Source organism: Ananas comosus, linkage group 14 (genome assembly GCF_001540865.1).
Source record: "Ananas comosus cultivar F153 linkage group 14, ASM154086v1, whole genome shotgun sequence".
Lineage (NCBI taxonomy): Eukaryota > Viridiplantae > Streptophyta > Magnoliopsida > Poales > Bromeliaceae > Ananas > Ananas comosus.
In genome coordinates, this window is record NC_033634.1 from 11,283,819 (window position 1) to 11,308,639 (window position 24,821).

Here is a 24,821-nt window from a genome sequence, read left to right on the forward strand (position 1 = left end):
AAGCCTAGTTTACAATTGATGCTTTGAGGGCCGATCCAGTGATCTCTACTCGTACCCGCGGGTGCCTACAGTTTACCTGCAAATTTTCAGGCATAAGCACTAGTTCTCTTTACCCACAGTATTGCGAGTAAAACTGGTGGGTACCCATTAAAAATTATGAGTATTTTGGAAGACTCTGACGTATCTGTTTTAAAACATTAGGCAGCCAAATAACCGATAAGTTATGTGTATTTTTACCAAAAAAATAAAAATTATAAAAAAAACACTCCTACTTTAGGTACATAATGAATATCACGTGCACATACTGAAGAGATAATAGAAAAGACAAACAGCGAAGACAATAATTCTTAAGGGGTTTAGCTCTGACACCATTTTAATAGAATGTCCTAAAGGTCATGGCTACTATACTATTATGAGTATTGGAGCCCTCGTACTCATAAGTTGTTTTCAATGATGGAGTTTCCGAATCGACGATTCACTCCGTTAAATATGATCTAGAGTATTTGAAACTTCTAGTAAATAAATTTTGTAAATTTTCGAAATCATAATAAAGTCCATCAAGTGGGCATAAAATGAACGGTCAAAATCGAACGACGTCCTAAAAAAGGATGATCGGATCCTTTAATTCAAGATCGGAGTTATTGATCTTTATCTATGCAGTGAATAGAATTTTCTATCAAAAATTCAACAAATTCCGATTCTTTTACACCGTTAAACTAGCAAGTATCCCATACCGGCCGTTAAAAATTGTCAAATTTGTGACCTCTTAATCGTAAGATAAATGATGTCGAAAATTCATAAAATTTGATTTCTAGAAGTTTTAAATGTCATAAATAACGTTTAACGGTGTGGATCGTCGATTCGGAAGTTATATCATCGAAAACAACTTATGAGTACGAGGGCGATCGTACTCATAATAGTATAGTAGGCGGACCCTGTCCTAAATATCGAATTTACTCAAAACAATATGTTGGGTATTTGTTATTAGTTAAAATAGATCCAAATTCTTACCTAGGGACAATTGGCCCAGGAGTCTAAAAAGTTAGGTTGGATTAAGCCCAATAAGTTGAGTAGGGTTGCGATTCACAATATACTTAATGTTTTTTTTTTTTTTTGAGAAATACAATATACTTAATGTTAATAGACTCAACAATAGATCTAACGTTTATGTGGATTGAATCAGATCAAAATCTGTAAGTGCTGTAGTTGAGGCGTTAAGTGCATAGGGTGCGCTCTCCTATTGGTATGTGCTTTTGGAATAGTTTGTTAGCGCTTACGATCCAAAAGGATAACAGGAAAAATAATAAAATGATAAACGAGAATTTTTAGGGGGTTTAGAATTAGCTCTGATGCTGTTTTGGTAGGATACCGTAAAAATTGAATCTAGTATAAAATGGTCTAGTGTTAGTCTTAACAATCGCAATCCCATACTCAATGGGGAGTGACATTTTCACTAAAATGTAAACATTTACCCTTCAATCTTTTCAACCTGGATTGCACAGTGACAATCAACTTCACTATTTCAAATAGAATATATATATAATATATATATATATATATATATATATATAGAGAGAGAGAGAGAGAGAGAGAGAGAGAGAGTGTTGAGCTGGAATATTATTGGTAGCAAACGGACTCCGTTGCCACCCATTTATTTTTGATGATGGAGCCTCACGATCGGCACCAGTGAAAATAATCTATACCACTTGAAGTATCTAGAAATTAAATTTCATGCTTTTACGATATTGTTCTCTTGTCCATCAAGAGGGTGTAAAAATGAACGGTTGAAAATGAATATCCTCTAAAATGTGATGATAGGAATTTTATAATCAAGATCGAGAGTATAGATCTTGTTCTAAATAGTTTTAAAAAAATTTTAACCAAAATTCAATTGATTTGGATAACTTTACACCGTTAAACAAAAAAACGTCTCATATCTATCATTAAAATTGTAAATTTTGAAACTGTGAGATCATTAGGTCAATGATGTTGAAAAGATTTGAAATTTGATTTTTAGATACTTCAAGTGGTATAGATTATATCCAACGGTGCCGATCGTCGATTTGAAGGTTTCATCATCAAAACAAATGGGTGACAACAGAGCCCATTTACTATCAATAGCATTCCAACTCATCTCTCTCTCTCTCTCTCTCTCTCTCTCTCTATATATATATATATAAAACATTCATGAAATATTACAAATCAACTAAACAAATAGCTTTTTAACAAGAAAATCTTTTGGTTTGTGCATATCATTGGCTAAGGAAATAAATGAAACCTATGATAGGGTCCTCCTCTCCAATGCCATAAATGGGCCCCATATGTTGTTGTAAAGTTTAATTAGGGTTTTGCAACAAACATGTTGATGTGCCAGTGATGCTTCTTTGATCTTAGTTAGTTGCCTTTTCTTGCAGGGATTCTTGTCCCCACTGGTCCTGTTTTTCAAGCTGTATTGTACTAGAAAGCTCATCAATTTATTCTTCTGGTCCCAATTAACCTCTCAATAGAAGCAAACTCTCCTCTCTCTTCTTTAGGGCATCTCTCTCTCTCTCTCTCTCTCTCTCTCTCTCTCTCTCTTCTTTGTGTGTCTACTACTGTTCTACATGATCTCATCACATGTGTAATTAATGATCTCTCTTTCTCTCTATCTGTCTCTCTCCTCTTTGTGTGTCTTCTACATGACCTCATGCATGTACATGTAATCAATATTCTCTCTCTCTCTCACTTCTCCCTCTCTTCTCTTTGTGTGTTTCCTACATGATCTCATCATGTGTAATCAATGATCTCTCTCTCTCTCTCTCTCTCTCTCTCTCTCTCTCTCTCATTTTGTGTGTGATGTATTGGAAGGGGTAAATTGCATTGAGAGTCAATGTAAAATCTATTTTGTGGCTTGATAACTAATTTTGTTTACACAAATATATTAGTTTCTAAGTTTTCACATATATTGCATTTTACTTTCTGGCAACTAAAACAAGTCGTATTCATGATTTTTATTGTAAAATAACTTTAATTCATGTGAAATAATCTAAAATAAAGTAATTATTTTATTTGTATTTAAGGAATTGAAATATAACAGCCGAGAAAGTTTAAATGTTTGATGGAATAAAAAGAAAAAGCCATGTAGCAATAACCGTTTGCTCTCCAAAAGCTTAAGGTAGCTACTAGATAAGGGTATTTTTGATATATCTATTCAATGCTTCTCCACACATTTGGGTTCGGGACTTGTTGATTGGCTTAAGGCATGCATGAACTTGAATTAAATAGAAGGAAAATTCAAATAACGCTGCTAGCCTAGCGGGATTCGAGTTTAGACCTTCATGCTCTAATGCCTGTTAAATTGCGTGAAAACAACCGTTGTTCTCCACAAAAATTTAACTTTTTCCCAAAAATGATATATATTTTTAATATTTATAGCCAACAACCCATACATTAAATTCACCCCATATAAGTAATGGGAAAATCACATGCATGTTCACATGAAAATAGGTGCAAGAAAGGAATGCTCATATTAGTGACATAGCCATAGATCATGAGCAAAGTGTGAGGAAGCACACAATGCTCTTATCACACAAACATTAAAACTTTCATATGAACATTTTTGAGAGATATACTATGGTAGTGCATGTGACCAAAATAAAGCTAGATCATTAATTTGCTTAGAAAGTTTAATTGGTAATGTGATTAATTAGGCTATTATGATTGAAGTTGTAGTTGGTGCAATTAATTAAGCAATTCCATTATCAACATAATAAATAGCTTCTCTAAACCTATCCTACATAATGAAAATGTTTCAAGTGATAAGTAATTTGCTTCAATGTATATGTTTCTAGTGTGAATCTTATATGGCTTAAAGAAGTAGCAAACACAAATTTGGCAGTGTATGTTTCGATCTTAAAGAGTTCTTATTCTTTTTCCTTCTTTTTTTTTTTTAACCTTTTTTGTGTGTTGAGTTGTTAATTTGAACAAACCATCCTAGTTTAATTTCTTTCCAATTCAAAGTCAAAAAGTTTCATGCATGACTTATTCTTCATGGATCCACAAACTAGTTGCTTAATTTTTTTTTTTAAATACTACAGCTTTTCTATTGCTGAAGCCATCAATTTTTATACTTATTCCAATTCCTCTCAAAAAGCATGCACTAGCGCCGATCCGGGGCTTATTTGAACCAAATTTTATACTTATGATCACATGCAATATGGAGGTAAGCTCTTTGATAACATAAGAAATATATTATTTCATGTAACTTTATTTTAAAACATACCATATATATACATATATATGATCCTTCAACCACCTTGACTTTTCAAGCTTTTCATTTTTCAAATGCTGCAATTTGTGCCAAATTTTAAGTAATAAAATCACCATAACCATGCATTAATTATTTTGCTTGGCATCTTATATTTTAATTGCTTATCTATAGAAATCAAAAAGCATATATATTGTACTCATGATTAGAATGTTCAATTGTACATTTATAGTCAAAGAAGATTTTTGAGTTGGATACTCAAACCTTACAACTTGGAAGCATGCATGTGATGTACAGCAAGATAATTCCTTATTATAGTATTAATGTGATAAGAATTAACTAAGATAGATCAAGTGTGAATTGTGAGCTCATGTGACCTAATAATATATTGAGGTAATAATTAAAGTGTATATATATATAGAGCTGGGCTGGTATACTATCGGCCTCCGTGCTACCAAGATGTTTTCAATGATGCGGCTTCCAAATTGATGATCGGCTCCGTTAGACTTAATCTACACTATTAAAAGTATTTGGAAACTAAATTTCATAATTTTTCGACATTATTTACCTATCAAATTAACGAATAGTCTAAAAATGAACGGTTGAAAATAAAAATCTCATAAAAAATGATGATAAAAGACTTGAATTTAAGATCAGAGATACCAATCTTACTCTAAATAATGAAAAAAATTTTATATAAAAATTTCATCAGATTTGAATTGTTTTACACCGTTAAATTCACAAACGCATCACATCGACCATTAAAATTGCCAAGTTTAAAACCTTTTGATCACTAGCCAAATGATGTCGAAAAATTATAAAATTTAATTTTCAAATACTTTTAACAGTGGAGATCAAATCTAACAGAGCCAATCGTCGATTTAGAAACTGCATCATTAAAAACAACTTGATAGCATGGAGGCCTCCATGCTACCAATAGTATACCAGCCTAGCTATATATATATATATATAGAGTCCGACTACTAAACACTCTTACAAGTACAATCGTATTCGTACTCATAAATCGTTTTCGATGATAGAGCTTCCGAATCGACGATCCATACCGTTAAACATTATCTCAAGTATTTAAAACTTGTAGAAATCAAATTTCATAATTTTTCGACATCATTTACCTTACGATCAAAAGATAACAAAATTGATAATTTTTAATAGTCGGTATGGGATACTTGCTAGTTCAACGGTGTAAAAGAATCGGAATCAGTTGATTTTTTGATAGAAAATTCCATTCACTACCTAAATAAAGATCAATAACTCTTATCTTAAATTGAAGGATCCAATCATCTATTTTGAGGACGTCGTTCGATTTTGACCGTTCATTTTATACCCGCTTGATGATCTTTCTTATGATTTCAAAAAATTACGAAATTTATTTTTTATAAGTTTCAAATACTCTAGATCATATTTAATGGAGTGGATCGTCGATTCGAAAGCTCCATCATCGAAAAAAACTTATGAATACGAAGGACCCAATACTCATAAGAGTATAGTATAGCCCTACTCTCTCTCTCTCTCTCTCTCTCTATATATATATATATATATATATAGAGTTCAGCTATGGTGCTTGTAAAAGCACCAAGCACTTGGTGCTTGTAAGTTTTTTACCGTTAGATCTACTTCTCGGATCATTTTCAGCCATTAGATTATACTATTCAACCAACCACTCACTCAACCCTAGGGGGCCCACATCATCCTAACCGCGTATCTCTTAATCCAATAGCTAAAAACCTACAAGCACCAATAACTTGGTACTTTTAAAAGCATAGGAGCTCAATTTTATATATATATATATATATATATATAGAGTGAGGCTACTATGCTATCGGAAGCACGGAGCCTTCTGTGCTTCCAGCTCGTTTTCGATGTTGCGACTTTCGAATCGTTGATCGGCTCTGTTAAACTTGATCTAGAGTATTTGGAGTACCTAGAAAATAAATTTTATTATTTTTCGATACCATTTGCCTAGTGATCGAATGTGCTCAAAATCAATAAATTTCAATGGCCGTAGTGAGCCGTTTGCAAGTTTAATGGTGTAGAAATATCCAAATCACGTGAAATTTTGATAGAAAATTCTTTATACTATATAAAACAAGATCAATATCTTTGATTTAAAATTTTAATGTCATATTATTACNAATAGTATAAATATCTCTCAAAGAATGCAAATTTTGTTTAAAAAGTGTAACTTTCATCTTAAAAGATGCAGTTTACATCTCAAAGAGTGCAATAAGAGGAGAAACAATATAAATATCTTTTAAAGAGTGCAATTTTTGTCTAAAGTGTGTAATTTTTATCTTAAATATATGGTGCAGTTTACATTTTAAGTAGTACAACTTATGTTCATAATAGTGTAACGTTCTTTAAAACAGTATAATTTTATTTTAACGGTACAATTTTATCTTCATCTTTTTTTTTCTATAATTATTTGTCTTTATTTTTTTTCTTTTTCTTTCTTCTATAATTTTTTTTGGTTATTCCTCTCTGCCGACGGCCACGGTGCCGGCGACGACGCTGCTAAGGACCACTTGCTCCAAGGTTGTGGCGCCGCAGTGACCTCCGCGGCGTCAGCGTCGGCAAAGATGCGTCATCATCAGAGACGGCGGAGGAGGAGGGAGAGGGAGAGGACGAGAAGGGCGGGAAGGACGAGAAAGGACGAGAGAGGCCCCGTCATCGGAGAAGACAGTGAAGAAGGGTCGAAGAGTTGCGGCGTGGCCTCGGCCAGGTTGGAGGCGAGGAAGGCGGGGGGTGCGCGGACGAGGGTGAGGGCGAGGGCATGAGGGTGAGAGGCGAGGCGGGCCGTTTCCGCCTCCACCTCTGCCTCCGCTGTCTTCTTCAACGAGAGAAAAAAAAATGAATGAGAGAGAAAAAAAAAAAAGGAGAGAGAAAGAGGAAAGGAAAAAAGTAATAAAGGTATTTTGGTCAGTTTGCTGAAAATTCGGATCGAATCTGCAAAATCGAAAAAGGTCGCCCAGTTTTGCAAAGCTCAAAATTTGTGAATTTTTTATGCAAATTGGCCAAAAATAATTAAAGCAGTTAAATTTGACAAAATACTAATTAAACTTTTCATTCAACTGGCGAAAATAGTTCAATTCTAGATTTAATAGATAATTAGTTGCTAGTGGAGTTTAATTTAATTCATGGAATTATTTTAAACCAAATAAATGAAAATTAAATGAGTCTTTATACAGAAACAAAAAATTAGGGATCTCTTTTACAATAATCTATAGTTGAAGGGTGTTGAATATATATTTTCTCAGTATAACACTATAACCTTCAACACCTCTCAAGGGTCAAGAATAAAATCGGTAACTTAATTTTTAATCAAATTAAAAAATTACAATATTTAGAGGGATCATTATGATATTACCAATTTTGTGAGGGGCACAGATGAAATTAAACCCTATTTTAAATGTTATTGTTTAATTTAAAAAAATCATTTTTCCAAAAATCATCTCTAACCGATTTTAACGGTCACGATTGTCGCCCTGTGGCGGGTAAATTCCCGAAACGGCACACGCGCGCTCGAAAACCGCGCCGATGAATTGCCGAGGAGTTCGGTCGGAGGGCCCCACACGGCGCCGATTTTTGCGCAACTCGGCGGGGGCCTTGGTTTTAATCGCCGAGGAATCTCACGCGTGCGAAAAATAATATTAAAAATATATATATTACTGATATTCCGAAAATACCCCTACCCTTTTGCGCATTCTCCGTACTGTCCCACATGGGTTAGTGGGTCCCACGGAACAGCATGGACACGAAACACGATGATGTTTCCTCTTTTTGCATTTGAGTAGTAAAATTGCACAATGACCCCTTAGGTGTTGGTTATTTGGAAAAGGCACTCTAAACTTTTATTCCCTTTTTTATTAAAATTTTTTTGTGATTATTTTTGTATGTTTTTTATTGTGTTAATATTGACCACTAAAAACTAATGAAAATGTTAGTTTTTTTTTAAAAAAATCTAGAATTTAATTGACTAAAATATGAAAAAAAAAAATAGAGGGAGGAATTGAGAGGGTATTTATACATTTTTATCTGCAAAAATCAATTATTTCAGCAAATTTTTGTTTAAAAAAACAAAATGGTTATGAAAATTTAAGGCTTAAAATTAATAATAATTCTCTACTCTAATTAAACAAATTGTTGAATATAAAATAGCAAAAATATATTTTTTTTGTTGTTTTATATGGTATCTGATGTGAAGATGCTGAGTTCAGGTCTCATCAGGCGAGTATCGAAAAATCTCGAGCCCAAGTGTAAAAAAAAGTGGTAGATTTCAAAATATTAAATACACTATTCTGACGCAGGCTTAAACCGCATATAATAAGATGAAGAAGCACAAGGACGAAAAGAAAGATACACGAAGAATATAAGTTTGCGACAAATACAAAAATATTATTAATCTATTTTAAAAAACTAATTACATTTACCGAACACCACGTACATATAGGGTCGATACCCGAATTGTACTATAATTGAAGATAATAAATTCTAATATGTTTTTAAACCTAAACCTATCAAAAATAACCAAATAATTAGACTCAAAAAAATACAAAATATTTTGAAAATAACCTAAAAATGTAAAAACAAAGGTCTAAACAGTTTAATTTGGATCCAAACTCAGTTAAAATAGCTTTGCTGTTAGATCGATGCATAAGTCTCGAAAAGCATTTTCTGGATTGAGGTTGCATGCTGAAAATAGACACTCGAGCAAAAAGTTATAGCCATTTAAGAATTTTTCGCGTCGATTGTAAAAGCTACTGGATTCAGCGAAATTTTCGGCCTAGCTTGGTTGGGTATATAACTTGGGTCATGTTTTTTTAGAAAATTTAATACTAAATTGATCGCGTTACATTCTTTGACGGCTTAAGCTCTGAGAGATCAAATTATTACAATCTAGAGATGGAGATCGAATTATTAAAGCTAATTAATAATTAACAACCAATAATAGTAAAAATATTTTATAGGGGCATTTGCTTTTTACCTCTTTATCACTATTCAAATTTCTCAAATTTATCTTGAAATTACCAAAATACCCTTGTAAAATCCAATAACATTAGTAAACCCCAGGAGATACGAGGATATTTGAAGAAATTTTTTAAAATTAATAAGAATAATTTGATTCTCCAGAAATAAATAAAATATTTTTGAATTTTTGAAGGACATTTTAGATATTATTTTTATTTTTATAAATCTTTCAAAAGAAGCTATTAGATCACATGGAAATTAATTTCATTTGTATATGTATTTGGAGAGAGAGAGAGAGAGAGAGAGAGCATGTAAATGGACCACTTAATTAGAAAAATATAACCTAACCCTAATTGGAACCTTCCTTGTTACCAAATTAAAGACAAAAATTAAATAACCTAACCCTACTAATGGAGCTTTATTTTTCTTTATTTTATTTATTTTTTTAAAATAGTAAGATCAAGGACCACAAATTAAGCAACTTAAGAGTTGGAAAATTATAATTATATTTGCTTATGCTAATTGTTCACTAATTAACTCCCCTCGATGACGAAAAAGGCCGAGGTTTCGATTGCGCGCCGATAAAGTGAAAAATAAAATGTTTCTAAACATGGCAGTTTCTCGAGAAACATCACTAAGATATCGAATAATAATATAGATGTGTAGTGTGATCAAATGCGAGCATTGCTTTTTAGATCGAAGAACATTTTAAATTGATTAACCAAATTCATTAATCGAAAGGGTGAAGGTATAATGAAGCATGCTACATGAATTAGGGTGAGTTGGTATCTCTTTAAGAAACAACTTTCGCTATTTCTCGCAACTTAAGCGGGGGTTTGGACGCCGCCGTATCACTATTTAGCCGCAATTTAAGAAAATAATGTGGCTAGTTAATTTAGCGGTAGAATTTCTGGAAAAACCTGATTCAACCAAGCTGGGTTGAAAATTTCACTGAGTTCGGCAATTTTTACAATCGGCGTGAAAACTTAGGCCTCCATTCTGGACAAGTTTGAGACTCAAAATTTCGCTATTTATGCCACTATTTTTTTTTTTTTTGCAATTTTAGGTTATTTTCAAATTTTTTTGTATTTTTCTTGTTTTTGTCTTCGATTATTTGATAATTTCTGATTAGTTTAGGTTTAAAGATATATTATAATTTAGTATCTTCAATTATAGTATTATTATTCGGGTATCGACCTTATATACGTAACGTAGCGTGTGGTTAATATAATTAGCTTTCAGAGTTTCTGTTAAATAGTTTGTGTTCTTCGTGTATCTCTCTTTTGCGTTCTTATTGGCTCGCGTTAAAAAACTTATCATTTTCTAACTACTATAGTACATAAACCAAAAACAAAAAAAAAAATTGAATCATGTATTTTGCACCCAACTAAAAAATCTTCGTATATAATTTAAATTTTACAAATGATAAATCAATTCGTATATATTACACTTCAGTTCCCAGTTGTGGATAAAATTATAATATTTACGTAGAAATAATAATTTTACCACTTTACTTGACCAAAGATCATTTTAACAAAAAAAATCACCATTTTTTTAAATTTTAATCCATAAGAACTAAATTGCAATATAAGTGAAAGTTCAAGGGGATAAATATATATATATATATATAAAATAGTGAGAAATATATGGACTAAATTGCAATATAAGGAAAGTACAGGGGTTACTTTTACATTTTATTTCCCCAATGAATCTTTGGTCGAAAAAGAAAAAGCCAGCATTGACAGCATGAGACAAAGAATCTCTAGGAAAGGCAAAAATGTATGGAGACACCTCAACAATGTGACCTTTTGAAATGGCCCCATCAAACTTTTTTCTCGCGACAAGACCCCTCAACTTTTGATTGGTAATTTCACTAAATTTAATAACTCAAGTCACTTTTTAGCGAGTAATATTATTAGACCGCTGATAAGTAATAGAGTTATTAAATTTGACAAAATTTTTAATGTAACTAGTTATGAAACTTCAAAAAAAAAAAAAAAGATGAAAGGGCCTCGATGAGAAAATGAAAAAGTTGAGGGGTCTAATTCAAATAAGTCCTACAGTTTTGAGGGGTCCCACTATGTCTCATTTTTCACCTCTCACATCAGGGTGGGCCCCACCAAACTCATAAACAGGGATGCAGATAGGGCGGATCCGGATTATCGGATCGGTGCGGATCCGGAACGGATTAGAATGGATCGTAATTCGTAGGTGTTTACCGCCTCCGACTCTATTTACTTGATGAATCGAGATAGATTCAAAACGAATTATATATATTTTTTTATATCTTTTGTTTTCACTTACGGTCTAATTCGGAACGGATCGGAGCGGGAATTTCACCAACCCGGATCCATTTACATTTCTAACCCGGTGGTGTATATTTTAGAAGATTTCGAAACGACGCGACGTGGCATGTCGTATTCATGTTGTTTTTTCACTAAAAAAATATATAAAAATTATTCTATAAAAATGTGTCTTTTAAATTTTTTTAAAAATTTATGTATTACTCTCTCTCTCTCTCTCTCTCTCTCTTCAAAATTTGGCGGAATTGAAATAAATTTGTGAAAAATTAATTTTTATAAAATTAGAACCTCAGGGGTCTAAATCAAAATAACTAAAAGGTAAATGGTCTATTTGAAAATGGCCTATCCTAGTTGGAATACGGTATGTCCCTATATAACTACCCTATGCGGCCACGTACGCATAGACGCTCCCCATTACTACTTACATTCCTTGTGTCGTACTCGCGCCGTTTGTTTCCGCTACACCGCATACATTTATTATGCGGCCCCCACCTCACTGCGCATGGAAATGGGGGTAAAATTATGCGGAGACCCACCTCAACTATATTCGCCGTTGAAATGGACCCCTCAATTTTATTTTTATTTCTTATATTTGAACTTTTGTATTATTAGTGATGTTAAAATTTTATAAGTTTTATAATTTATTAGTTTTTAACTGTTAATTTATATTATTATTTTTCTAAAAAATAATTAAGTTCATTAATTTTAAGTTAAAATTACTAAATTATAAAAAATTAAATTTAAAAGTTAAAAAGGTCTTTATTAAAAAATTTTAGGGGCTAATTCTTAAATTATTAAGGCTTCGTTTGTCACTGCATTTGCAAATTAAAATTGCTATTTTGCAACACACTCCGAAAAGGACCGTCAAAGAATTAATTATATATATATATAACCTAATTATCAACAAATATAGTTAAAAATATATGTAGTTGAAATGCAACCGTTATAATTATATGTATCTTATTTTGCTGGGTAGAGTAATAAGTGTTAAAATTATAAATAATTTATTTAGTAGTGTATACTTCAGAGACATATTTCTAAAATTTTAGTACTTTATATATGTCGTGGTTAGGGATGCAAACAGGGCGAATGCGGGGGTGGGCCACAAAGAGGGGTCCCCCATCTCTCGCTTCGTTTCATGTCAGATCGGGGCGGTTAATTTTAATCCTAGTTTTGGCCCCCAACTTACCGCTCTATTTTGGGACGAATCGAGGCTGGACCGGGGTTTTTAATGAATTTTCAATAAATTAGAACAGATCAAAAGAAGAAAGGGATCTCCTGCCGCCAGCTCTATTTACTTGGCTGATCTGGGCGGATTCAGAGCATGTTATATTTTTCTGTATTTTCGGTTCCACTTATCATCCCATTCGGTGCTGATCGGCTCAGGCCGGAGCTCCACCAGCCCGAATCCATTTGCAACCCAGTTGTGGTGAGCTTACTCCCAATATAGAAAAAAGTTATCTTTTCTTTAAAATATAATTAAATAGGTAAACTTACATTCTCTTTAAAGTAACCCTCTGCAACCGCTGTAGTTAGAATTACAGTCAATTTTAGCGTAGTTTCATCTGCTGCCGTTGAGCCTCCTTGTGCACTTCCAATTATATGTAATTTTAACTACAACACTTCAGTTGTTACTGTATGCAGCAAAATAGTCTCTAAATGTTAAAGACGAGCATCGAACCCATGCGACTTCACGGAATAAAAGAATTTAAAATTAGCTCCGAAATTATTATACTTGAATAAACAGATCGGTCTTTGAATAACACCAGGAACGAAACCAAGTCAATACTTTCAATTTTAAAATTAAAAAAATGTAATTATTTCAAATTTGGGAGACAAAAGTGCTTTTTGCTTTTCCTAAAAGAAAAAGCATGATTATTATTATTATTATTATTAATTATTAATAATAATTATTATTATAACAAACAGCTGGAAAGTGCGAGGTTACATGAAGTCACTTTTTTTTTTTCCTTTTTTTAAATTTTTTTTTAAAAAATTTTGCCTTTTTTTTTAATCCATTTCTTTTTCTTTTTTATTTAATTTTTTAAAAATAAAAGTGGCACGCGAACCCGGAAAAGTCACCAACCATACACACACCTTTTTTTGAAGAGAAGTCCAAAAAAAAAAAGGGAAGGTAAAAGTATCGGAAGGCCCCCTCAACTTTAGTGCGTTTTGAAACAGATCCCTTAGCTTTATTATTTTTAATTGATTCCTTTTTACCTTCTAATTTTATAAATATAAGTTTTTATATAGATTTATCCAGTTTTATTCATTGTAAATTAGCATAAACTATAAAATTTTAATTTATTCGAATAAAATTATTTAATTTAAAAAATTAATAGTTAATCCCCTCACCTATAAGAAGTTTTGAAACAGCCCCTCACAATTTTCAATTGATACCCTTAATTTCAAATTTTATTAAATTTAACGACTCAATTAGCCATAAATTATCAATTATTTTAGCTTTATTTGCTAAAAACTAATTAAAATAATTAAAATTTGATAAAATTGGCGAAACATTTCGTAAAACTTCCGAATTAATTGACTAAATCGTTCAATTTTTTAATAAGAAATAAAATTTTAAAATTGTCAAATAATTTCGTTTGAGGGGGCAATATCACAAAGTTGTATAATTGAGGGGGTGGGTACAAATTTTTGGCTGCGATTTCCCGCGCCGTAGTGTTTCGCCTCCCCGAGCACTACTACGCCGATTTTTTTATCCCCTGCTATTTCACACGTCGACAAAGTTTCTCACGCCAAACCCCAGTACCTTTCCCAACACGTTAATCCAACGGCTCGTTTGTGGACCCCACTATTTGAAACCCCACGTAAGTAGTAGTCGTGAGGATTCTCCTGAGATCGCTCTGTTGGCACAGTAATTTTACCAAATTACCCCCGACAAGTAGTACTTCTTCAAAGCCGCGCTATCCCAGAAGCGTTCAGAGAAAAATGCACGAACAGTCCCTGTTCTATTTCAATCTCAATGTTTGGTCCTTAAAACATTTTTCAAATCAAACTGAAGATAGGATAATTAATTTAATAATAATTTTTGTTAAATTTGGTGGATCATTTCGATATCAGTAGTTGATTAATCTGATTTTGATTGATTTGCAGGAGTTTTAAATTATTAAATTTGAAAAAATTATTGCTCGATTTGTTTAAATTTTTAATTTATTTGGCCAAAATTATGTAAATAAATATAGTTGAAGGGGCTATTTCGGAATTATTTTGTAAAATCGCTACTTTTATTACCCATAATATACGAGAAAGTTTAAACATTATAATATTTAAGTATTTAAAATTTTAAAAAATGATACAAATTTTATTAGATATTAGTGCATCTTAACTAAATTTTTTAAAATTATGTAAATAATATTTGTGCAAATAACTCTTTCTCCATAGTTTAAGGTCTATGTTGCAATAATGTGAAACGTCAGGGACGGCTCCGCATATTTTGGCCCACTTAGAAAAACAAAAATAGAAATTAAAAACAAAAAAGGAAAATAAAAAATAAAAAATAAATAGAAAATTGTAGAGAGAGAAAGAGGAATCTTCGAAGCTTCTCTCTCTCTCTATTTACTCTCTCTTATCTCTCTCTCTCTCTCTCTCTACGCGCCCTAATAAACGACGAAGCCGACGCAGTGGACACCTCTCTCTCTCTCTCTCTCTCTCTCTCTCTCTCTCTCTCAATTTGATCTCAATTTGATCGAATCGCCTCCACCATCTCCTAATTTGATCTCACGCCGCCGCAGTTTGATTCAAATTGACCATCGAGAGGTACTAAAAGCGAATTTGATGAGTTTTTTTTTTTTTTTTTTGTGTTTTAGCTTTGGATCCGTCTCAAATGAGGTCGAAATGGCTTTTTGAGCCCAAAAATTGGGGTTTTGGATTTGATTAGTTTGTTTTGAGTATTCGAGTTTCGGATCTGTCTCAAATGAGGTCGAAATGGCCTTTTGAGTCCAAAAATTGGCGTTTTGGAGTGGTTTGTTGAGAGATGTTATCGTAGTATCCCAAATTGATCATCTAAACTTAATAAAAGCGAATTTGATCAGTTTTTTTTTGGGAGTGTTTGAGCTTCAGATCCGTCTCAAATGAGGTCGAAATGGCTTTTTGAGCCCAGAAATTGGGGTTTTGGAGTGGTTTGTTGAGAGATGTTATTGTAGCATTTCAAATTGATCATCGAAACGTATTAAAAGCGATTTTGATCAGTTACTTTTGACTGTTTTAGCTTCGGATCCGTCCCAAATGAGGTAAAAATCGCTTTTTGGCCCCAAAAATTGGGGTTTCGGAGTGGTTTCTTAAGAGATGTCATTGTCGAATTAATGAGATTTTAATGCGTGTTTTATTGATTTATTGATGCTGTAATGCGTGTTGGGGTTAGGTTTTCAATGCGATTAATCGCTAGAGCTTGGGTAACGTGTGGGATCAAATGCGCGTTCTCTGTCATATATATTGAGCCTTCGTATAGAATTACTTGCATTTGATGTTTTGGGTCTTTAGGGGATCCTTTTCTTCTTGTTGTTTACTTTATTATAACCTTTGAAAAAATCGATTTTGGTGAAGATTCTCCAAGAATCATTGAAATTTGGGGTATTAGTTACCTTTTTCTTTTGTTATTTTTGTTATTTATATATATGAAATGTTTGATCTCTTGTTTGTATCTGTTCTCTTTGTCTAAGTCTTAAGTTTTTATTGTAGTTGACTAATAAGAGTGCCTTTTTTTTTTTTTTTTCTCTAAATTCCCTTTTTGAACATCAGATCAGAAGTTATAAGCTCGCAATCTGGGTCGATTGTTCGTAGTTTGATTCCCATCGATAGCTTAAGATTTATTGCACCGTTGCCTTCTGAAATGTCAGGTAAATTTTGGTCCATGGTTGTTTAGATTTTAATTGTGTTTCAATGCTATTTTATAATGTTTATACTCAATCATTGGTAATTTCTCTATTTTTCTGATTATTATTGGGTGATCTTACCTTATTGAAAAGCCCGTTACCGATCGAAGAGTCTAGATGGGCTCCTTGCGCATGAGTATGTGAGGAAAGAGAGGAGGTCGGATGTGGAGAATTCGGAGGACGAGAGGCGGAGATTGACGATCGGGTCTCTCAAGAAGAAGGCGTTGAATGCGTCGAGCCGGTTCACGCATTCCCTCAAGAAGAGGGGGAAGAGGAAAGTGGAATGCCGGACTTCTTCGGTCTCAATCGAGGATGTGAGGGATGAGCAGGAGGAGCGTGCAGTGTACACCTTCCAACAAGAGGTCATCTCGAGGAATCTTTTGCCCGACAAGCATAACGACTATCATATGCTTCTTAGGTTGGTAAAGAATTTTCGAACTACCTCTCTGTTTCTTCTCTATTTTCTTAGCGGAATGTAGCAATGGGGATTTGTCGTGCCGAAGCTTCTGTAAAAGTGTTGTTCGAGTAGAATTGTTGAAAGAAGCCTTAATGGTTTTCTATTATAAATTAAAATTTCCTTGGATTTCTTCCTGCAACAACGAGAAGTAGAAGTTTCAAATTGAAGCTTTTCAACTTCCTCTTAAGAGATGAAGGTTTTAGTTTTAGATTTTTTTTTTTGGGCGAAACTCCTGGCTTCTTTTGTAGTGGAGATGCTGTTCCAGAAACCAAGATAAACAATCCCTTCGTCAAATATATTCCGAATACTCTAGTTCTTCATGTGGGAAATTAATGAATGAGAGAACAAGGAACTTGTTGGTAGAGTGAACATATTATGTTTCTCTTGTCTGTCTAATGACTAATTTTTCTAGAACTCCTTGCTTTGTTCTTTTAATCGTTCTTAGGCAGAAAGAGTAACTAACAATTTCCTCTCAACATCTCGGGGTGCAGGTTTTTGAAGGCTAGGAAATTCGACATAGATAAAGCTACTCTGATGTGGGCTGAAATGTTGCAATGGAGAAAAGAATTTGGAGCCGACACTATATTAGAGGTGAGGTTACAATTGGCTAGATTTTGTAGGACAATAACATCTAACAAAGACGAGAATTAAAGCAAACATCACAATTACCAAAGCAAACATGAACTGTGAGTTATTTTTCTTAACTAAATTTCCAAATCAATTGGAGTTTTCTAGTTGCATCAAAAGTTAGCAAATTGTTTATGTTGTGTGTGCCGTTTAAACTATGTTTTAAGCAAACTTCTGTTATAGCATGAAACACCTTAGAAATATTTACGAGTCAACATATGTTGCAAATTACGTATTAACAAAACAACAAACCGCTACTGCACTTTCTCTTTCTATACTATGTGATTGTCTGCTTCCATTCTCTAATTTGATGTGGTATAATTGGAAGTTGAAAAGAAACGAAACAGTTGCTATTACCTTTCACTTCTATCCTTATTCTCCGACCTTTCATATTTCTGCTACTAGTATTTGAAGCTTTACAATGAAGTACTATTTCTAACCAACATACTGCCTCTTATTGAATACTAGGACTTCAAGTTCGACGAGTTGGAGGAAGTGTTGCGCTACTATCCCCAGGGTTACCATGGAGTCGACAAAGAGGGAAGACCCATATACATAGAAAAGCTCGGGAAAGTCGAACCCAATAAACTTATGCACATCACGACAGTGGATCGCTACATAAAGTATCACGTGCAGGAGTTCGAGAGAGCCCTACGCGATAGGTTTCCCGCGTGTTCAGTCGCCGCAAAGAGACACATCGATTCAACAACCACTATTTTGGATGTGGATGGTGTGGTACGACAAGGCCCTTTGATCTTATGAATCGTCTTTCATTTGTTAGGAGAACACCAAAATATTTGAATTGCTTGTAATTAGTTGCTCCTTTTGGTACCATTATGTTGTTCTTTTTTTTAACCCTCCTTACATGAATTTTCTTATGTTCTATATGGTTGATGGCACTGAGGGATAATTTCTTTAATTTATTGGGTTTGTTTGACAGCGAAAGTGAAAAATGTAGCGGTAACTTATCTTTGCATCATCATTTTTAGTAGAATGATGAGTTTGGCAAGTAAACAAGAACAACAGAACTAAATAAGTTTATCCCTAGGTGCCTTTAACTGTATAGAATAAACACTAGGTTATTGCCTCTGGTTTCTGTAATTAACATTTTCTGAGATTCTTGTGCCAATCACACTGCAGGGTCTGAAGAACTTCAGCAGAACAGCTAGAGAATTGTTGCTCAAAATGCAGAAAATAGATAGTGACTACTATCCCGAGGTACTTAAATTGTGCGTTCTTTTTTTTTTTTTGTTTGTTTATCGTTTATTGGTTCATGTGAGTGATTAATACGTCTTGTCCACAATTTCAGACTTTGCATCAAATGTTTATCGTTAATGCTGGCAATGGTTTCAAGCTACTCTGGAACACTGTAAAAGGTTTTCTTGACCCAAAGACAACAGCAAAGATACATGTTAGACTTCTATCTTTAAAGATACTATTTTCTGTTAAATAGGTTCCCTTTTTCATCACACGCTTAAATTGTAGATTTCAATATGCAGGTCCTGGGAACAAAATTTCAGAATAGACTGCTTGAGTCCGTCGACTCAAGGTTTCTCTCTCTCTCTCTCACGCACACACACATCCACACACACTCACACGCACACCCACACCTGCATTGTACTATGATTTTCTTTTCTCAAAGTATGCATCCTAATAAGTTCTTTAATTTATTAGCCAACTTCCGGATTTCTTGGGTGGCTCATGCACGTGTGCCGCAGACGGAGGATGTCTCAGGTCCAATAAGGGGCCATGGAGTGATCCTAATATCTTGAAGGTAAAATTTCTTCCCCTGTTAAGAGAATATACAGTTTGTAGCTTAATTTGTCACTATCTTTGTGTTATATAAAATTGAAGAAGCTTCATTGATTTACTTACGCAATCTGATGTAATATGACTAGCTTGATCAACCAAGAAAAAGAGTTAGAGGAAGAGCACAAAAGTTCTTACTTTTTTTTGTTTGGCCTTCACTTGTAGCTTGCGCATAATTCTGAAGCAAAACTCTTGAGGCATACAAGACGTTTGTCGGAGATAGAACAGCGAAGGGGCTCATTCACTCGGTTCTTAAAGGCAAGTATTAAGCTCCCGTGCTCAACCCTAGCTTTTAGTTTTGTAATAGTGGTTACCTCTTTCGTAGTAAGGGATATATGGTTCCACTCCCTGTTCTTATACCATCTTTTGCTTTAATTTTACTTTTGAATGACAGGGAAGAAGCAGTGATACATCAACAGTTGAATCTGGTTCTGACATTGATGATCTTGGTTCCCCTCTTGTTAGAAGGACAACTGAGTGTATTCGTTTGGCTCCAGTTCGCGAAGAAGTAAGCTATTTCTTTTCTTTTTTGTGTTTCCAGTTTAAAATTACATCACTTGCTATTTTCACTTCGCTAGCGACATATAAGGACAAACTCTTGGACCTCTTGGTGATTTCTGAAATGAAAATTTCGGTATCGTATCAGTTACAACGCAATAGTGGAGGACGATATACTGCGGTATATTGCATTTTTCATTTTGAACTTGTGTCCTTTTCCAACTTTCATAGAATGCGATCAAGTAATGGGCAATATTTTGGCTGATCCATGTTTCTATGAATGCATTCACGATGCTTAAACAAATATTTCACCATGTTTATGTATAAGCATGTGCAAATTAATCGACATAGTATTGTGTACTTGAATTTGTTTTTTCTTTTTTTTGAGAAATATTCATTTTATTAGTTAATAAATGGAGACAAAAAAAAAACACCAGAAGTTTGCATGCAAGTCATTCAAGTTATCATTGTGGTATGAAAACTAAATTCGGGTTTTCTTTAAATACATAAATTCCTATATATTAATATCCATTTTTCAACATTTGTATGCATAAAGCTCTTCTCTATAATTTGCATTAATCCAAAAGTAATCAAACTATATCTCAAGTTTTTCAAGTTTGTTTCGAAAATGAGATGCCTCTAAGAAGTATGCCTATAAATTCCAATGCATAGATCGTACTTCAGTGGCACGTATGATAAGTAAATTATTGAGTACGACACGCATCATGGCAGCTATTAAATGCTGTTGCGTAAGCTTTATTTATTCTTTATAATGTGTTTTCTTTTTTCCCTTAAGATACAGGTCAGAGCAAGAGATTCTACGGCGTATTATAGTTGCGATGACCATTTTGTTGTGGTCGACAAGACTGTTGACTACGGTAGAAGAGGATCGAGGGGGGATAAAGACAAATACCTTGAAATCAGAGAGCATCTGCGGCCTTCAGAAGGCAGCGGGGCATCAAACTTGGCAGGTATGGATTACTAACAGTTTCATGCATCATAACTTATAATAATGCCTTTTTCAAAGACACATTTGTATCCGAATTGATCATTTTTCATCGACCATTGAAGTCAGTATTCTTTTTAAATTAATTAACTTGTTATTGATGTGTGTATTATCCATACTAGTGATACTTAACCTAATAAAAAATATTCGATATGGCAATTAGATAAGCGTGTTTCGCTGTTGCTTGTGAGCTGTAACCTATGAACAATGGGAAGGATATTTTCTGCTGCAAGCTTAAGTGCTGACCCAAAACGTCAACATATTAGTAAGGTTGTTAAAGGGGCCAGCATCCTGCCTCGTGGTGGGAGGTTAGATTAGGCCGAGTCACATTCGAAATGGTGGTAGACCAGGTTGTGCCGAGTTACAATCGAGATCCGGGGCGCTGTGCCTATTCTCTTGAAGTAAATTGGTTTCATCTTTCTAATAGCTCGAGTTTGGGAATTACGATCCTACAAGTAACAGGCTTCAAAACTTGAATCTAGGGACGAAAGAGATAATGTTTCCGTTTGTTAAAATAGCAAACAACCTTCTATGAATGGAGGTAAATTAACGAAAATTTTCATTCTTTTGACAGGTAAATTATAGTTTTCATTATTTCATGTTGTGAAAGTGAAAATCGCAATATCAGTATATGCAATTTTTACGCAAAAAGTTATATTTTACTACCATCCTTTCCAGGTACTCGCAACATTGAAAGTCGCATTACAATCAAGGATGATTCGAGGGAAGGATTGTTCCGTTTTCTCGTAGAACTATTAACTCTTTTCCTGGTCAGACTACTAGCCTACTTCTGCATTCGGTGCTCGATTAAACAAGAGCCGACTTTGTCCAACACTGAGCCACCCGAATCACTCGATCCAACTCCCGACGACCATCCGACCGTCGAAACGTTCAATGAAGACCGGCTGAGTCCTGTGCTCGAGCGTCTTCAACGGCTCGAGGTGAAGTTTGACGAGCTGAGCAGAAGACCTGCGGAGATTCCTTCTGAGAAAGAGCGGGTGCTTCTCGAATCTTGGGAAAGAATAAAGTCCATTGAGTTTGATATCGAGAAGACAAAAAAGGTAAGCTTATTTTTTTACTAATTACTTTTACTCCTTGTAATGTTTAGTTTCGTTGATTTAATGAAAGCAATTAACTGAGTACTCGCTTTAATTTAGATTCAACTTCTTGGAATTTTACTTTTTTTTTTGGCTATCTTTAATCTCGCTTCTCCTATTTTGTTGTTTCAGGTGTTGCAGGCCACAGTGATGAAGCAAATGGAAATCACAGAGTCACTAGAAGCGGTACAAAATGCGAATGTTCGAGTAAGTTTCTTTCACTCTTTTGCGACTACAACTTAAACACAAGGTCTATGAGAGATGTTTGAATTTGGAAATTTGTTAACAACTTCGTTTTCTTGATTCAGAGACGACGATTTTGTTCGTAAGAACAAACAGGATTATCAACCATACATGCGGCGCTCATTATCGAACCATTAATGGATGAGAGGAAGAGCTTTGGCGCGAGAGGTTTAAGCTACTCCAACATCAAATTTTCCCATAACTTATACATTCCATGAGTTGTGTTCCATGTAATTTTCTTTGTTGCTTTGTTTCTTTTAATTTCATGTGCGGTTTTAACCGAAAACTCTTGCCACATAAAAGGAATAGAGGGAGATTCAGAAGGAAAAAGAAAAAAAAAAAAAAAGAAAACAACAAAAAGGATGAGAAAATGGGAAAATCTCTGTTCCAAACTGTAAATTTTTATAGTTTTTTTTTTTTGTTTCTCTCTTTCTCTCTCTCTCTATATGTGTGTGTGTGTGAACGAAATAGGAGGGGGGATAAACCTCAAATGGTGTATGCATTACTTTTTATTTATATTTATTTTTACTTAATTTATGCAATATGATTGGTACTATGTCGGTACTGTTGAATTTGATTTAGGGTATTTGAAATATCTAGGAGCTGAATTTGGTGATTTTTAAAAATTATTTATGTATATATTTTGCATTATTAATCTATGAAAACTTTTACTGCTAAAAAGTTTCAGATTTTTAAAAATTATTTATCTTGATTGCAAGATTTTTATCATCATTTTTTTTAAAGAATATTTATTTTTAGATGTTTATTTTTGTGTCTATTTAATGAATAGTTTAATGGTGCAGATCGTTTATTATCGAAAATAAATTATTATCGACAATAAATTTATGGCAATGGAGTTTGTTATTAATAACGTTCCAACTCAACTCCCTCTCTGTATATAAGTATCTAACACAACTAAACATTAAATATATCCTTAAATTGTTTCTAGTTAAAAAAAAAAAAAAGCGAAAATTCTATTTTTAACTACACTTCATAGTAATTAAACGGACAGAAAAATACTTTTCTAGCCAAAAATTTATTTTCTAAATATATATTTTAAAAAACCAAATAACTCATAATAGGTTTGCGTCAAAAGAAAAAGAGCTTCTATTTTTATGATCCAGAAGCTGTATACTTACCATGTCACGTGCTTAAATAGTTCGCTTTCATATATGAGATGGACATACAGTAACCCTAGTTTCCTTGAAAGCAACCATGTACACCTCAAATTTTCACTACATAAGCTCCAAATTTGCAATATTTAAGGTCAAAATTTTCCTAATAAACAAATAAAAATAAAGAGGGAAAAACTTCAAATATTTAACGTTTTCTCATTTTAATACCCAATGGTTAAAACTGTATCACTTTAGTACCTTGCGATTTCGTTTTTCTTTTTTCGTAAGCACTTCTGTTAACTCTTTGTTAAAATATAGAGGAAAATACTTCATATACCCCTCGTGTGGCTTATCTTTCGAATTTTTACTTTAGTATCCTATAATTTTAATTTTCCCATTGTTTTCATAAAAAAAATCGGGTAAACTTCAAATACCACCCCTGTGGTTTCGCACTTTCTCACTTCAGCACCATGTGGTTTAAAGCGTATCAAGTTAGTGTTCTGTGGTTTCATTTTTATCTTTTCGTCAGCTTTTCTGTTAATATTTCGTTAAATTATATACAAAAAACTTCAGATACCCCACCTAGGTTTATTGAATATTCACTTTAGTACCCTTTAGTTTTAACTTTGTCACTGATCTAACGAAAAAATTAGTGGAATCGATAATAAAAAGATAAAAATGAAACCATAGGGTAAAAAGATAAAAATGAAACCATAGGGCACTAAATTAATACACTTTAAAGCACATGGTACTAAAGTGAGAAAGTGTGAAACCATAGGAGTGGTATTTAAAATTTTTCCTAAAAAAAATAACGAAAACAAGGTAACGGAAAGAGAAACACGAAACTGCATATTACTAAACTGATAACGAAAAAGGGGTAACGGAAAGAGAAACACGAAACCACATATTACTAAACTGATACGCTTTAAGCTTTAAGGTACTGGAGTGAAAAAGCGATGAATTACAGAAACGGTATTTGAAGTTTCCTTTATAAGAGATAACCAAATAAATCTCTATCATGTCCCTCTCATTTTGGGGTGCCTCCTCTTTTGAAACTCCAATTTTGTCCAAATTCGACGGCGACCACCATTTGAAAACAGTTCCTTCGATTTTTTGCGAACTAAAACGTTTCTGCGACGGCGAAGCAAAAGATAACAAAACATAACAAAACATTTCTGCATGTGTTTAAAGACACCATCATCAGAGAAGGAAACATGAACAAACATCCTTATCAAACAATACCAAACACTTTGATTAAAATGCTTGATCACATCATTGATACATGAAATGGATGAGAGAGAGAAATAGATAGAGAGAGAGAGAGATCACAAATGCTACTAAAAAGTCCAAAAGCTTGTTGTAGAAAAGCAATCCAAGTATTTTATTTTATTTTTTTTATTTTTAAATCCAATGGTGTGGTGACAACTTATCACAAGTAGTTCATTAGTTGGCCACTCATGACTCTGCTGAATATTTGCTGCTCTACTGACCTACATTAGATTTGAAAATGTGGATAGATAGAAAAAAAATGATATGAAAATC

At 33.5% G+C, this 24,821-nt stretch overlaps 1 protein-coding gene across 2 annotated transcripts; it reads left to right on the top strand.

Annotated features, from left to right (window-relative positions):
* Positions 15,113–22,708, top strand: LOC109720525 (phosphatidylinositol/phosphatidylcholine transfer protein SFH13-like). Of its 2 annotated transcripts, none has more exons than XM_020247701.1 (15): positions 15,113–15,312; positions 16,294–16,391; positions 16,521–16,845; positions 17,376–17,475; positions 17,980–18,246; positions 18,652–18,729; positions 18,821–18,922; positions 19,011–19,060; positions 19,186–19,285; positions 19,486–19,578; positions 19,715–19,828; positions 20,615–20,789; positions 21,503–21,885; positions 22,054–22,128; positions 22,230–22,708. In XM_020247701.1, the coding sequence occupies exons 2-15, from the start codon at positions 16,385–16,387 to the stop codon at positions 22,248–22,250; spliced, it is 1,890 nt and encodes a 629-aa protein (XP_020103290.1). In that variant the 5' UTR covers positions 15,113–15,312; positions 16,294–16,384; the 3' UTR covers positions 22,251–22,708. The 2 variants fall into 2 exon arrangements, with proteins under 2 accessions (XP_020103290.1, XP_020103291.1); XM_020247702.1 differs by having other exon boundaries at positions 20,621–20,789.

Bases quoted from the DNA above. Each gene is read 5' to 3' on its own strand.
- LOC109720525 (XM_020247701.1), top strand. The intron at 18,730-18,820 runs GTACTTAAATTG...CCACAATTTCAG, and splicing joins ATAGTGACTACTATCCCGAG to ACTTTGCATCAAATGTTTAT. The intron at 20,790-21,502 runs GTATGGATTACT...CATCCTTTCCAG, and splicing joins CGGGGCATCAAACTTGGCAG to GTACTCGCAACATTGAAAGT.